This window comes from Balaenoptera borealis, assembly GCF_965194805.1.
Source record: "Balaenoptera borealis genome assembly, chromosome: 4".
Classification (NCBI taxonomy): domain Eukaryota; kingdom Metazoa; phylum Chordata; class Mammalia; order Artiodactyla; family Balaenopteridae; genus Balaenoptera; species Balaenoptera borealis.
Genome location: NC_138861.1, coordinates 28,311,621 through 28,325,156, shown reverse-complemented (window position 1 = coordinate 28,325,156; position 13,536 = coordinate 28,311,621). Strand labels below are relative to the sequence as shown.

The window sequence follows — 13,536 nt, the reverse complement described above, 5'->3', positions numbered from 1 at the left end:
TTGTGATTAGGCACGCTTTTTTCCTTTTGTGAATGTTGCACATATTCTTGGAGAATTTACCTCATCAGTTATGAAAGGGGCATCATATCTCTGGAGAGTGGTGGTGGCGAGGTGGCTGATAGACCCCTCTCCTGTCTCCGCGTACTTCAGAAGGAGTGGGATGCCTTCCGGAAGCCGGGCATTCTTCAGAGCCAGCAGGTACATCATTATGTCCTCCTTTTTTTCTGCTTTTTCAAGTCCTCCCAAGATTAACTTCTTGGCTTCTACCACTCCCTAAAAAATCACATTCTACATCAGACATATGCATAACCATATACTAAACAAAGCTTGGGTAAGATCATCTTCACTCTTGTGTCCAAGAAAACAGCCTAAAGTTTTAGAAAGTTTTACACTGGTTGCCTGACTGAGGCACACAATGAAAATGAACAAGTAAAGCTTGATAAAGGTGTTGTTGTTGTTTTTTTAAAAAGTACATACATTAACATATTAAGAAGCAATGAGTGTAATTAATAATGGGCACACTTACTTTTAAACACATTCTGAATGTATAAAGTTATTTTTTAAATTCCCTTGTGATTGATTATTCCTAAAACTGCCCATTCATTGAAATTCTAAAATAATGGTTAGATGGTGCCTAAATGGTGGCACACACCTTTTCCTTAGTAACAACTTCGGTGAAAGCACTTAGCACTCAACTGTAAGGTCTTGTTCTAAATGTTTAAAAAGTGCTTGCTTCCACTTGATTCCAAATTTGATTAATGCTGATATACTGTTCAGAAAACATTCCTTGAATGCCTTTTATGTAGCATGTACTTTGCTAGGTACTTTTCAAACATATTCTTTAATCAAAAAAGGCCTTTTAGGTTTCTGGTCTAGAAACTATGAACTAGCAAGTTAATAGTTTAATGGAAAAGCAAATTAGAAATAGGGACATCTAGGCTCTTATTTTACCTTTGCTGCTACGTACGTTTTAGGGGCTTCAGTATCATCTGTAAAATAAAGGTTCCTAAGATCTAATTTATCTATAGGATTTATAAACTCTGAAATCAGGCTGCAGGTACACACACACGTGCACACACACGCACGCACACACACACACACACACCGTGGGAGAGAGGGGGGGTAGGGAAGATATAAAAGGCCCCCAAAGAGAACGAAGATGCTAAACTTCAAATGTAATTAAAGAAATACCATTTCTCAACTACCAGATTGATCTTTAAAAATACAAAAGTTTGATAACATACGTTGTTATTGAGCCTACAGGGAAATAGGCATTCAGGTGGAAACATAAAATGCTACAATTCCCATGGAAGATAATTTGGCAAAAGCTAACAAATCTGCATTTTGATCCAATACCCTGGCCCTGAAGCTATATCTCCAAAATTAAGAGAAAGTGTGCCTAAGATTATTCGTTTAAGCATTATTTGTAATAGTAAAAATAGTGGAAACTACCTAATGACCATACATGGGAGAACAAACTGTGGTGCCTCAGTTTAACACACAATAGAGTACTAGGCAGTTGTAAAAGGAAGAAGGAAGATCTCTGTGAACCAGTATGGGGTGATTTCCAAGGTATGTTGTTAAGTGGAAAAAAGAAGATACAAGAGAGTGTATATAGAAGGCTATATTTTGTTCAAGAAAAAAGAAATAAAATGTGTGTGTACATCTGCTTACCGTTGCAAAAAGAAACAGAAAGGAGAACCTAAAACTAATGATACCGCTTACATAGAAAAGGTAGGTGAGAATGGGTGGAAGGGTAGGAAAGGGAATGAGACCTCTTTGAGAATACTTTTAAAATAAAGTCTTGACTTTTGAATCATGTTACTATTTCATATGTTCAAGAAATAAAATGAAGTCAACAAGGATGAAAGGTGGCTAAAATTGATTTCAAACAGAAACAAATGAACATGAATGTATATCAGAGTAATAACATAACGAAACAGAAGAGAATGAAAAAGAATTAATCCAAACAATGTTTGAACATAGTCCTCTGACTGTAAACCTTTAGTGAAATATATTCGAAGGTCAAAAAGACTGTGATGAAGTCTTGAACTTTATTTAAGTCAGTTTGGTTTTTGTAATGACATTGGTGTAACAATTCCAAGATTATTTTGTACATGTTTTAGGATTGAGCAAATGAATCATGATATTAATGTTCTTGAGAACCAGCGTTCTCACTGTGGGAGAAGGAAGGTATAATTACGGAATGACGGAAGGAGAGAAAGAACCCTGTAGAATTAGAGGTAGCAGTATGAACTCGCAATTTAATAAATGTAAATATATGTATTTTGTCCATTATAAGAGCCTAGATGCAATGGCACTCAAGTAATAAGAAGTAAGAGTCTTTAGGGGTAAAATGTCAGATGCATGCAACTTACTCTCAAAGGGTTCAACCAGAATAATATAAAATGAAATAAAACAGAATGAGATAATGCAAATATGACAATACGTTAACAATTGGCAAATCTAGATGAAGCAGGTATACAAATATTAATGGAATTGTGCTATGCTTACAACTTTTCCATAGGTTTGAATTTTTTCAAATATAAATTTGGTGAAAAAAGAAATTAGGATGCAGGGAGATCAAAATGTAAGCAAAAACAAATAGAAAAAAGAAATAGAGGTTTAGTACTCATTGTGACCTGTCTAGCTGCCATTTAGACTGTCATAGGGCAGTAGCTTTCATGCCAGTAAATGCTGAAAAGCTATAGCACTCGATAGCTTCACAGGTACCTTTTGGACAGTAAGGTATTGTGGATTGTGTGCCCAGCAGATGCCTTAAATTTGTATTTAGAATACATCGTTTTCTTTCTATCCAGATGTCTTTGATATGGGCAAAAGGTAGATGAGTATTCCACAGCAGAAAGTTGAAAAGAAAATTTGAACATTTGCTATGGTCCATTTGGTAGCCAAGTCTCATTATCTTCAAAGATGCATTTTTTTAAAAGTTGCTCAAAAACATTAACAAAACTGAATGACAGTGATAGTGGATAGTTTACAGCTTTACCCATAAGGTAACTTCAAAGATGTGATAACTAAGCTGTCCCATTATCAGAAGAACTTTAAATGTAATCCTTTGGGTTTCATCTTCAAGAAATTCATGGAAAAGCCTCTGACAAGTACAGGTTTCTGGTAACTGACTGTACTGCTGAACTGAATTTTCAGAACTCTAATGAAAAACTGATGAACTCATAAAAGTGCTAACAAAAGATCAAGATAAAAAAAAATTAATTACATGGGACTGAGTGAACTGATGAGGATGAGTATAATTTTTGTGACTTTCTGTTTGAATTAAAAGAAAAAAATCCCACAAGGACTCAGAGGCAAAGAATATACAAATCAATTTTCACCACAAAGTAAAGGAGCTGTTACAGTGGAGGATTACTGGACTGAATGTCAATATTATGACATAGTATGAGTGTGTTTCATGTTTGGTAATTGCAATCATTGTTGCTTTTGTTGTGGTCATCCATGTACAATGCTTGGTGTCAGTCTATTTATCTCTTGTTAAAATAAAATACAGTGTGTGTGTGTGAAAAAAAAAAATGTAATCCTTTGTTTTGCTTCCTTCTCACTCTATATGCCTCCCTTGGGTAATCCCATTGTCTCCTAAGGTTTCAGTCACTCTCTATTCCTGGTCCTAACTCCTTTTCTGGGCTACGGATGGATGTGGCCAGCTGCCTATTGGACAACTCAGCCTGGTGTCCCAAAGGATTCAAACATAGCCAAAACAAATTAATAGCTCTACCCTCCTCCCACCCCCAAACCAGGTTCTATAATAAATTTTGCTTAAGTGGTTCACATCACCATACATCCAGTATCCTAACCTGGAAGCTTAACAGTCACCTGGATTCTCACCTCTTTCTCATTCTCCGCATCCCATCAGTCACTAAATACTATGAATTCTATCTCCTAAAGGGCTCTTGAATCTGTCTCCTTCTCTCACCGTACAGCACCTACGTTAATTCAGACCTTTATTAATTCGTGCCCAGGTTGTTGCAAACATTTCTGATCAGATCGTACTGGCCCTAATGCAGCTGACACCCAGTCTATATACCATTTTGCTTCTTCCTAGGTTAAGAAAATCGGCGTGTGTCATTTACCACCTAAAAACCACATTATTCTCACTTTTCTCTACAGAATGAAGTCGAGACTCCTTAACTTGCCATTAATAGAGATCCAGCCTACCTCTCTTCTCTCTTCCCTTCTTTCCTTCATCAGCACTCCCACCTGTCTGCCCCACAAACATACATATTTTTGCTCCAGCCCCACAGAATTTCTCACTGTTCTCAAGCATACCAGGCTCATTTTGAGTTTGGGTTTTTTATACATTATTGTATCTCTCCTAGAATGTCCTTTATTCCACAAAACTATCTCTTCACCTAAAAAGCTCTTCTAGGCTAAGCTATTTGATATTACCATTTTGGTGACAGCTTCGCCAGCACTCCCAAACAGAATAGTTTGGTGCATCTTCTGTAGTATTCGCAAAGCACTCTTTTTTTTTTTTTTTTTTTAATTTATTTTTGTCTGTGTTGGGTGTTTGTTGCTGCGTGCGGGCTTCCTCTAGCTGCGGCTAGTGGGGGCTACTCTTCATTGCGGTGCTTCTCATTGCGGTGGCTTCTCTTGTTGCAGAGCACAGGCTCTAGGCACGCGGGCTTCAGTAGCTGTGGCACATGGGCTCAGTAGTTGTGGCTTGCGGGCTCTAGAGCGTAGGCTCAGTAGTTGTGGCGCATGGGCCTAGTTGCTCTGGGGCATGTGGGATCTTCCCAGACCAGGGCTCAAACCCATGTCCCCTGCATTGGCAGGCAGATTCTCAACCACTGCGCCACCAGGGAAGCCCCAGAGCACTCTCTTTATATTTCAATATTATTATTTATCTGTTTGCATTTGATAAACAGACTAGGAGTTCTCTGAGGATGGTGGAATGTTTTATGTATCTTTATATTAATGCATTAGCATCATGCCTAGCACAGAGTAAACACTCATTAAATACTACTGAATGGATGTTTTTATATGTGAGTTTTGTGTTTAGCCAAGATATTTGATATATGATTGCTGAAGTAAACCAGCCAACTCAAATAATTATGGAAATTGAAAAATGTAAGAAGCCATAGTCCTTTGATGTCATAAAAACCATACAAATTTGATTTCTGCCCCAATGGTGGGCAGCACGGTAAATGTTAAATAGATTGGTCCAGAACTATAGATACAGTAAATGAGATTGGATTTGCACTTACTTTGAGTTTGCAGCCTTCATTCTGACACAGCTTCCTGACAAGGGCCCCAATGATGATCATAACGGATTCTCTGATGTCATTGCTCCCAAAGGAACCTCTGAACTTACTCTATTAGCCAAACAAGGATAAAATAGGTTACCAAAACATTTAAACATTTCCAAGGGATATTTTAAGGAAAGAAACAAAGTAGGCAAAGCCTGAGGAAATTGTTTTTATGTTCCTAGGTTGCAAACTCTGAATTTTGCTTTGGGGACACCTACAAATTCACTATCTAGCTTTGGGTTGAAGAGTCTTAGAGTCCTTCCAGGTATTTTTAACGTGGGTCTGTGAAGTCCTGAGAGGTTTATGGACTGGGCTCATTGGGCCAGTGAATCCAAAAAATGGTCTGTAAAATTTTATGTATGGGTAATGAGGGGCTTCACTGATTTTTCAGATTTTTCAAACAAACCCATTTTCTAAAAAGATTATGAACTATTCCCCTAAATCATAAGTGAATAAGTGCACTTTTTGTTTTTAAACCTTGGATCCAAGAGAACTCTAGCTTTTGCTTCCAATATAATTTTTAATATCAGAAGAATTATAGCTTATATATATATAACATGTATAAGATTATACATTATACAATGTACTGTACGTCAAATACCATGAAGATTTTTGAAGTCAAAATAAGTCTTTTAAAATCAAATTTTGAAGCATAATCAAGACTTCTCCCCTCTGAATTTTGTCCTATGTTACATTATATGATAGGTGAACACAATCTTTAAATTTCCATAAAGTATAGTTCAAGTTATTTAGAGGAATTACAAAGAAGACACTATGTGAAATAATCTACTGTACAGTTAATGATTAACAGAAAGAAAATAGTCCAAAGGAATTTGAATATGAATAATCAGAAGGCTCTAGTTTCAGCCTGTATTCTGATGCTAGCAAATTTAATTACTGCCTAGGTTCCTAAGAGCAGCCCAGAGCCTTTATTTGTGCAGTTTCCATTTGACTTACAATGAGGGCTCTCAGGAGTTCTTCATCAGGATGGGAGGCAAATCCACAGGCATAGAGAAACCTCTCCTGGAGGATAATGCTACTGTCACTTTTGAAATCCAAAAAGTCCAGAATGGCATCTAATGAGTCTGGGGTCTGAGCGGAGGTGACAGCATCCACCAGCTGGGGTCTACGGAAAAGGCATAGTCATGGATATCAAGGTTTAGGGTGCTTAAGAAATTATTTTGAATCGCTACCATTCATAGACCCCATTGGTTTACGTTTCCTAAAGAAGTGAAAAATTTTTTATTTAAACAAAAGAAAAATGAATGACTTTCTCCAAAGACCCTTCCCCATTCTATTTGAAATCTCTCCCTTAACTCCCTTCTTTCTCCTCAACGTATACTCAGAATATACAAATTAATTTTACTGTATTAGCCTAAGCCAAATATAATTTGGAGATTTATAAATAAAATCATATAAATAATATTGTAAATTAGGTTCAAACTCTTTTCTATATGGGTCATATATAAAAGCTATGGTCCCCCAAATCAATTCTTTCTCTAATTAGCTTTGCAAATATACACATTTCTCAAATGCATAACTTAACTAGGGCAGTATCATTTAATGGAAAGATGGGACATTCTTTTAACTTTCATTTATATCCAAGAGAGAAGTTTTTGCTCATTTTTTAAAAAATAAAAAGCACCATGGTATAGTTCAAGTTCAACCACAATGATTAGTTGTGAGCAGAGCGAAACTCCTGCAGGAAAGTGCTAGTTACATATTCTACTCATCAAGAATCTTTGGTTGGCTGAGTCTTGGGATGGTAAAATTTCTGAAACCAGTTGCCATACTAATGAACATATTAGGTATGTATTGATATATATTTTATTCCACATTCACGTAACATACCATACATGTATTTAATATGTTATACTTTTTTAAAAAGATATTCTTGCACTATATCATTTTGATCCTAACAAAAACCCTAGTGAATGAAGCAAACAGAGAGAGATAATACTTATTAAGTGTCTATTACTGCACTAGAAATTTTTAGGTGTGCAACCTCTTTTTGCTTTAACTTCTTTATCCGTAACATGGGGCTAAAAACAGTAGTTATTTTAGGATTGCTGGGAGGATTAAATTACATGATCTATGTAAAACACTTAGAATAGTGCTTGGCACATTGTAAATGTTCAATAAATATATGCTGGTATTAATACCATCACCTCACTGAACATCTCTATCAGTTTAATACTAATATTCTCCCTTATATATAAAGAAACAGAGATATCAAGTCATTTGTTCAAGGTCCCATAGCTGGTAAAAATATAGCTAGGATTGGAACGCAGGTTTTTCTGACTGAAGTACACGGTCTTTAATTACAGTGTTTCCTAAAGTGTTTTTCATGCAATACTAGTCCTACCAAATGCTTTAAGAAAAGGGATTTTCAAAGTCGTGTAAGTTTAGAATATGTTTAAGGAAACTTATACATAATATTATCAGATTAAAGATGCTGGATATTTCTGTAGCAGAGAACTGTTTAACTTGGTTTCTCCCAGTGTTCTTCAAACTCAGTTGCTCACAGAAGCCTTTCCTCTTGGCATACTTGTTAATATTCTATAAGTTATAAGATACACATAATAAAAACTTCAGGAAATGTTACATTCCACCACCCTGACTTTCACTATCCTACACTAAATAGAAGGAATTATTCTCTGTATTTTACGGATGTTGAAAGTGAGGCTCAGGGAAGCTAAATGTAAATGACCTACTTAAAGGTTGTATACTGTTGGAAGTCAGAATTTAAAACTAGGTCTTCTGATATTAGTGCATCCTAGTATCTTTTCTACGGTACTACGTTACGTGTGTGTTACCTATGATATGGTACAATATTGTGTAAATAACCTGATTTAGAAACTACATCATGCAATCATACAAATTATTGCCACCTTAAAATTTTTAGGATACAAATAGGCTAAGGCTTAGTGTAATCTCTGTTCTAAATAGCTAATTTTTGCACTATTCTTGTCATATTTTTGTTTTTGATAAGTCACTCTAAAATATATTTTTCCTAAGTTCTATGATTAAAACAGTCTGATAATTTATGATTTTGCATATATTTAACTTCTGGTTTAAATATTTATTTTTGAAGATAGTACCCAACTAACTTGTGGTTTGTCATATGGAATTCATATCAATTTTTTTAATGTCTTCAAGGCGAGTAAATAACAAATACAGTCTAGAATAAACAGACTTCTCAGAAAAAAAACTAAATTCTCTTATTCTTGGGTAATTGAGTCCCTTGAACTCAGTGACTACTGCTGCTCTGTGTGTGTGTGTGTGTGTGTGTGTGTGTGTGTGTGTGTACATCTGAGTGTGTAACTTGGCCACTTTCTATTTTTTATTATCTTAATGGCTAGTTTCCACTGTTTGTCAAATGAATTGAGCCATGTTCTATATCATTAGTTAGGATAATTAGTGTCATATGGTTGAATTTGTAGTTATAGACAAATTTTATATTACAAGACCAAAACACTTTTACTTAGAAAGCGTATTTGTATTTACAAAGTAAATTTGGGAATTAAGTCAGCTCTCTTTACTGTGCATGTCAAATAAAGCACTCTCTCATCAAATATTCAAATGATGTACATATTTCTTTTCTCTGGATTCTTTTGGCTGTTTACCTCAGTACTCAATTTTCTTTTTAAAACACGGCTTCAATGGGGATGATCACATAAAAATGAAAGCACATTTTCAACTGAAAAGATCATATTCGTTTTTTGTTTTTATAATCAACTCTGAAATCTTTTCCAGTGTAAATAAATAGCTAGGGAACACAATTTCACAACAGCGAGGCAGCACAGGCACCATGGTGTCACAATGAAGCCCTGCCCCCCCATCTATGTACCAATCCAGACTTGATGTAAACTCATGAATACTCAAAAAACAATGTTCACTCTGAGTCACTACTGAAAACTTGTTATTGCACGTCTGGTCAATTAACCACTGCATTACCGCACTGAGGTATAACTGTCCAATGAAAACGCAAAACAACAAAACAATTGATTGGAAGGTGAGGCAGTTGGTTAAAAAGGGATCTTACTTGCTTAATAAACAATAACCCAGTAATGCTTTCCCACAGACAACCCCACACAATGTTCAGGGCACTTACAGTACTTCCTTGTTTTCAGCCTTTAGGATTTGGAGGATCTCTTCTTTCTTTGCAGTCCTGAGGCGCTTGATAAAGGTCAGGAAGCTTCTGACAGCCTCAGCCTTGGAGAGGTTGTCAGGCTGCAGGTGTTTTCTGATGGACTGCCAGTGCTCCGAGAGCTGCAAAACATGGCCGCAGGCCCATACCACATTCATAATTCTGAACATCCACATTTACAAAGGATGTTCTTTCCGGAAATAAACTTTCCTTTGTATCTGACAAGCCAAAGAAGCTTTTTGTGTCTTACCTCAATATATCTGATCGCCCCCTGTCCGTACCACACTCCTGTGGCTCTCAGAGGCTAACACAGAGGCCTGCTGACTCTGTGCACAATTCCCCTGTAGGAGGACTGTTTTTGTCTATTAGCACTTAGCTCAAAGGACCTCAGACTTCTGGGCATATGGGCCATTCCATGGTTACAACAAGGGAATTCTATCTGAGGCCAGACTTTGACTACCATAGTGAAATGATGCCAAAATTTCATTAACAACAGGATATTTTGGAGGGGAAAAAAATCAGAACTGCTGAAGAATTGTATCAGGTTTCTTACGTACTGGAACCTTACTGAAAACCAGTTTCTGTAATAATTTGAGCTCCCTATTCTCTTTATTTTACTGCTGTATGAAACGCAAACAATAGTAAATAGTTTGCAAACAATAGTAAAACATATTGCTGGGGTCTGAACTGTTCATTTCATATATCCATGTTAAGTAGAGTATTATTTAGATAAAGGTAATTCTCACATACACCACTGTTATGCTGCTGTGGTTTTAAAAATAGTAAATAGTTCTAATTAATGACATCTTTTGGCTTAGAAATAAGCTAAAAACTTATTTTTCGTAGTTTACCACTTTTCCCCAGTTGTAAAAAAATGTATTAAATCTCATCAGTGACCTCTAACTCTGAATAATGTCCATGCTGCCAGTTTTTAAATTACTCATTCCTTCCAATAAGCAACAGATATATATTTTGCTCTTTTTCCAAGTCCCTTTTGGTTACCTAATCTTAAGAGGATATTCCAAAACAAAATTCCAATTGTACTTAGCTAAAGATTTACTGGGTCATTTCTGAGGGCAGGGAGCATATCAATGTGAAGTCAGATTTTTTTTTTTCTTTAAAGGGTTGCACTGGTGACATTATACTGAAGTTGGAAAACAAATTCCTCAAAGACATAAACCTTTCCCACAGTAATGAAGAAATAGTTATGAAAAATCTTAGATGGCTCATAATGTTGGATAACTGTGTGGGGGAGAAACTAACAGCATAAGAAAAGATGATTGGTTTCATTAGTCACCTTTCTAAATAATTTCCATCTCATATGACATTAGAAAATTACACCAGAACATGAGATGATTTATGGAAGAAAAACAAAAGAAAAAACCAAGTGTGAGAACAATTATTTTTTGGTCTCATTTTGTTTTTCCCTTAATTCAATTTTGGTATATTTGAGAAACTAGCAAGGAATTAGTGCCTCACACTTTAAGCAAATTATGGTATTAGTCCTTGATGTGTCTACTTTTCTCAACATTAATAATAGCCAAGGGTAGAGCATCTTCTGGTAGCTACAAACAGAGCCTGAAGCCAAGGGTCTGCTCTCCTGACAAGAGGTGAAGTATTAGGAAATGCTGGAACCCAGTGTCGTATCTGTGGCCATACATCACAACTGATTCATACAATAAATGAAATTTCTCTTTGTTGGATTAAAAATGTTACGAGATGATCTACACTTTGCCTTGGGGATGTGCTATCTCACTTCTGGCTGTAACTGTAGGGGAGGTTGGGGCATGGTAAATAAGTGTTCCCAATTTAGGCAAAGAGTTTGGTATCCTTTTTTAGTCCTCACAGCAATTCTCAGAACACTGAGGTCAGTAAAACATTTCACCTGTGGACATATTACTACCAAATGGCAGAACTTTCAGGATTCAGACCCCTGTCTGTGCTCTTGATGCCATGCTTCCCCTTAACTTCATGAGGCCCTTATCCCCACTGCATTCTAAGTGCTGCTTTGAGGAAGCTCTCCTTAAGTCATAACATTTTTTATTTGAAATGAGTGGATGGTAATCACTGGTTAATTATTGTTGTATTATGCATCACCTTAGGTGCATATTATTAGGCTACTGCCAGTATAACTCAGTGGTGGCTGGTAGTTCTTTGTAAACTTTCTTTACAAATTAACTGAAGCTTCCATTGGAGACAAAAGGAAAACAGAACTTTAAGCCATGATTATTCCATGATCTGGCCACACAAGGCAGTTGCTCACACTTACAGAAGGGCATCCTTTGCACTCGCTCTCAAAGACCTGGCCCACAATGGGAATGGCCGTGTATTTCGAATCAACTGCTTTAATGATGGCTGCAACCTGTTTCCCAGGCATCAGTCTTGGGCCTGCTTCCGTTGTCTTCAGCTCTAATTTCTGCCTGCATAACCAAGGAAGAGAAATATCACATTAGCAGCATTCTTTTGAGTGAACAAGCTACTAATTGTCATTCTTTTGGCAAACAAGATACTAATTTATTCAAATTCTGTAAGGCCATGTCTTTCAAACTGTGCTATCTCCGGCAGTAACAGAAACCTCAAGATAATTATGAAATTTTTCTGGAGCAACAATTTTACTCAAAGATTTGAAAATTTAAGTCTGGAATTTAAAAACATTATGACAAGAGACTATAGGAAAGAAAATTTGCCTGGATATGTGATGTCACCTCTTTTGGATTTAGCCCAGCTCTCTGAAAATGATGTCTTCAGTACAACCACGTTTCACTTATTAACTAAGACAATTAGGAAATCTTGTTTTCCAAAACTGGCCTCAATAATATTTTTATCTGATATGCTCTTTCAGAAGCTTGCCTCTCTCCCTTCAAGAGGTGGAATCTACATCCCTCCCCTTGAACATGGGCAGGACTCTGTGACTGCCCCGACTCACAGAGAACAGTAGAAGTTTCAATATGTGGCTTGTAAGGCTAAGTCATAACAGGGAATTCAGCTTTCATCTGGCATGCTAGCAGCACATACCTCGAGAGAACTGAGCTGCCATGTAAGAAGTCTGGTTACCCAAACCTGCCGTGTTGAGAGGCCACATGGAAATAAAGAGAGATGCATAAGGACCCTCAGTAGTGTGAGTCTCCCAGCCCAGACACCAGATGGGTGAGGGAGCAGCCTTTGAAGCAGCTCTGGTCATGCCTAGCAGGACCAAGGCAAGTGCCAGGATTATGAGCGAGAATAGTCAAGCGATTGCTGTTTTTTTATACCACTAAGTTTGGAGTGGTGTGTTATAGAGCAATGGAAACCTGATAAACCTAAGTAATTAAAAATATTAATTTTATATGAAAATATATGAAAACAATATGGATCTAGTACAAAGTAGAATGCAAGGTTCTAATCCAGAGGAGACTTCAATAAAATTTCAAGCATTTATGGTTTGTAGCATTTCTCCCAAGATTTTGCAACCATGTACCTCTGACATTAGGGCTATTTCAGAAGAAACATTTGAGAAACAATGACATAAGATAAAATTTACATTTAATGCTAGAGATGTTCTTCTGAGTTAAAATTTGAAAATAATACATACTCTTAGATTTGAAATTCTAGTTCTTTAGCCTGCGAGAACTATTCTGACCAGAGAAATTTTCTCCAATTGAAATAATAGGCTTGAATATGTAAGTACTATAAATCACATCAAAAATTCTGTCACATCACTTTACTATGGAACTTTTCTGTGCTTATTAACAACAATAACAAAAAATAATCCTGAGGCGAGAACACACAAATGCCACCATTTTTTAACTCTTAACATTAAAAACATTTGACAGAGAAATTAGAAAATAAATGAGAATGAATCAAGTAGTTTGCCTTTTCAAAATTTAAATTCTATTCAATAAACAATTTATTTTTAATGAAATTCTATTTTAAAACATTAAGTATTTATTACATGCCATATATTATTGTAGATAATATGAAAAATAAAGATGAACAGACAATCACTGTTTTAAAGGAACTCAGTCAAAATGAGGAAGCACGACATATACATGTGCATGTATATATACACATATATATATTTTAAAACCAAGTATAATAATATATCAAAGAACAGTAAAGAAAACTTAA

The 13,536-nt window shown here is 36.1% G+C and overlaps 1 protein-coding gene across 2 annotated transcripts in view; it reads right to left on the bottom strand.

Moving 5' to 3' along the window:
* Nucleotides 1–13,536, bottom strand: part of MTTP (microsomal triglyceride transfer protein) — a 56,403-nt gene that overhangs the window by 17,986 nt on the left and 24,881 nt on the right. For both annotated transcript variants that reach the window (XM_082390980.1, XM_082390979.1), the window contains exons 8-12: nucleotides 11,699–11,849; nucleotides 9,394–9,551; nucleotides 6,237–6,405; nucleotides 5,238–5,345; nucleotides 61–273 (exon numbers count right to left, since the gene is read on the bottom strand). In XM_082390980.1, coding sequence (XP_082247106.1) covers nucleotides 61–273; nucleotides 5,238–5,345; nucleotides 6,237–6,405; nucleotides 9,394–9,551; nucleotides 11,699–11,849 — 799 coding nt within the window. The remainder of the gene's footprint in view (nucleotides 1–60; nucleotides 274–5,237; nucleotides 5,346–6,236; nucleotides 6,406–9,393; nucleotides 9,552–11,698; nucleotides 11,850–13,536) is intronic.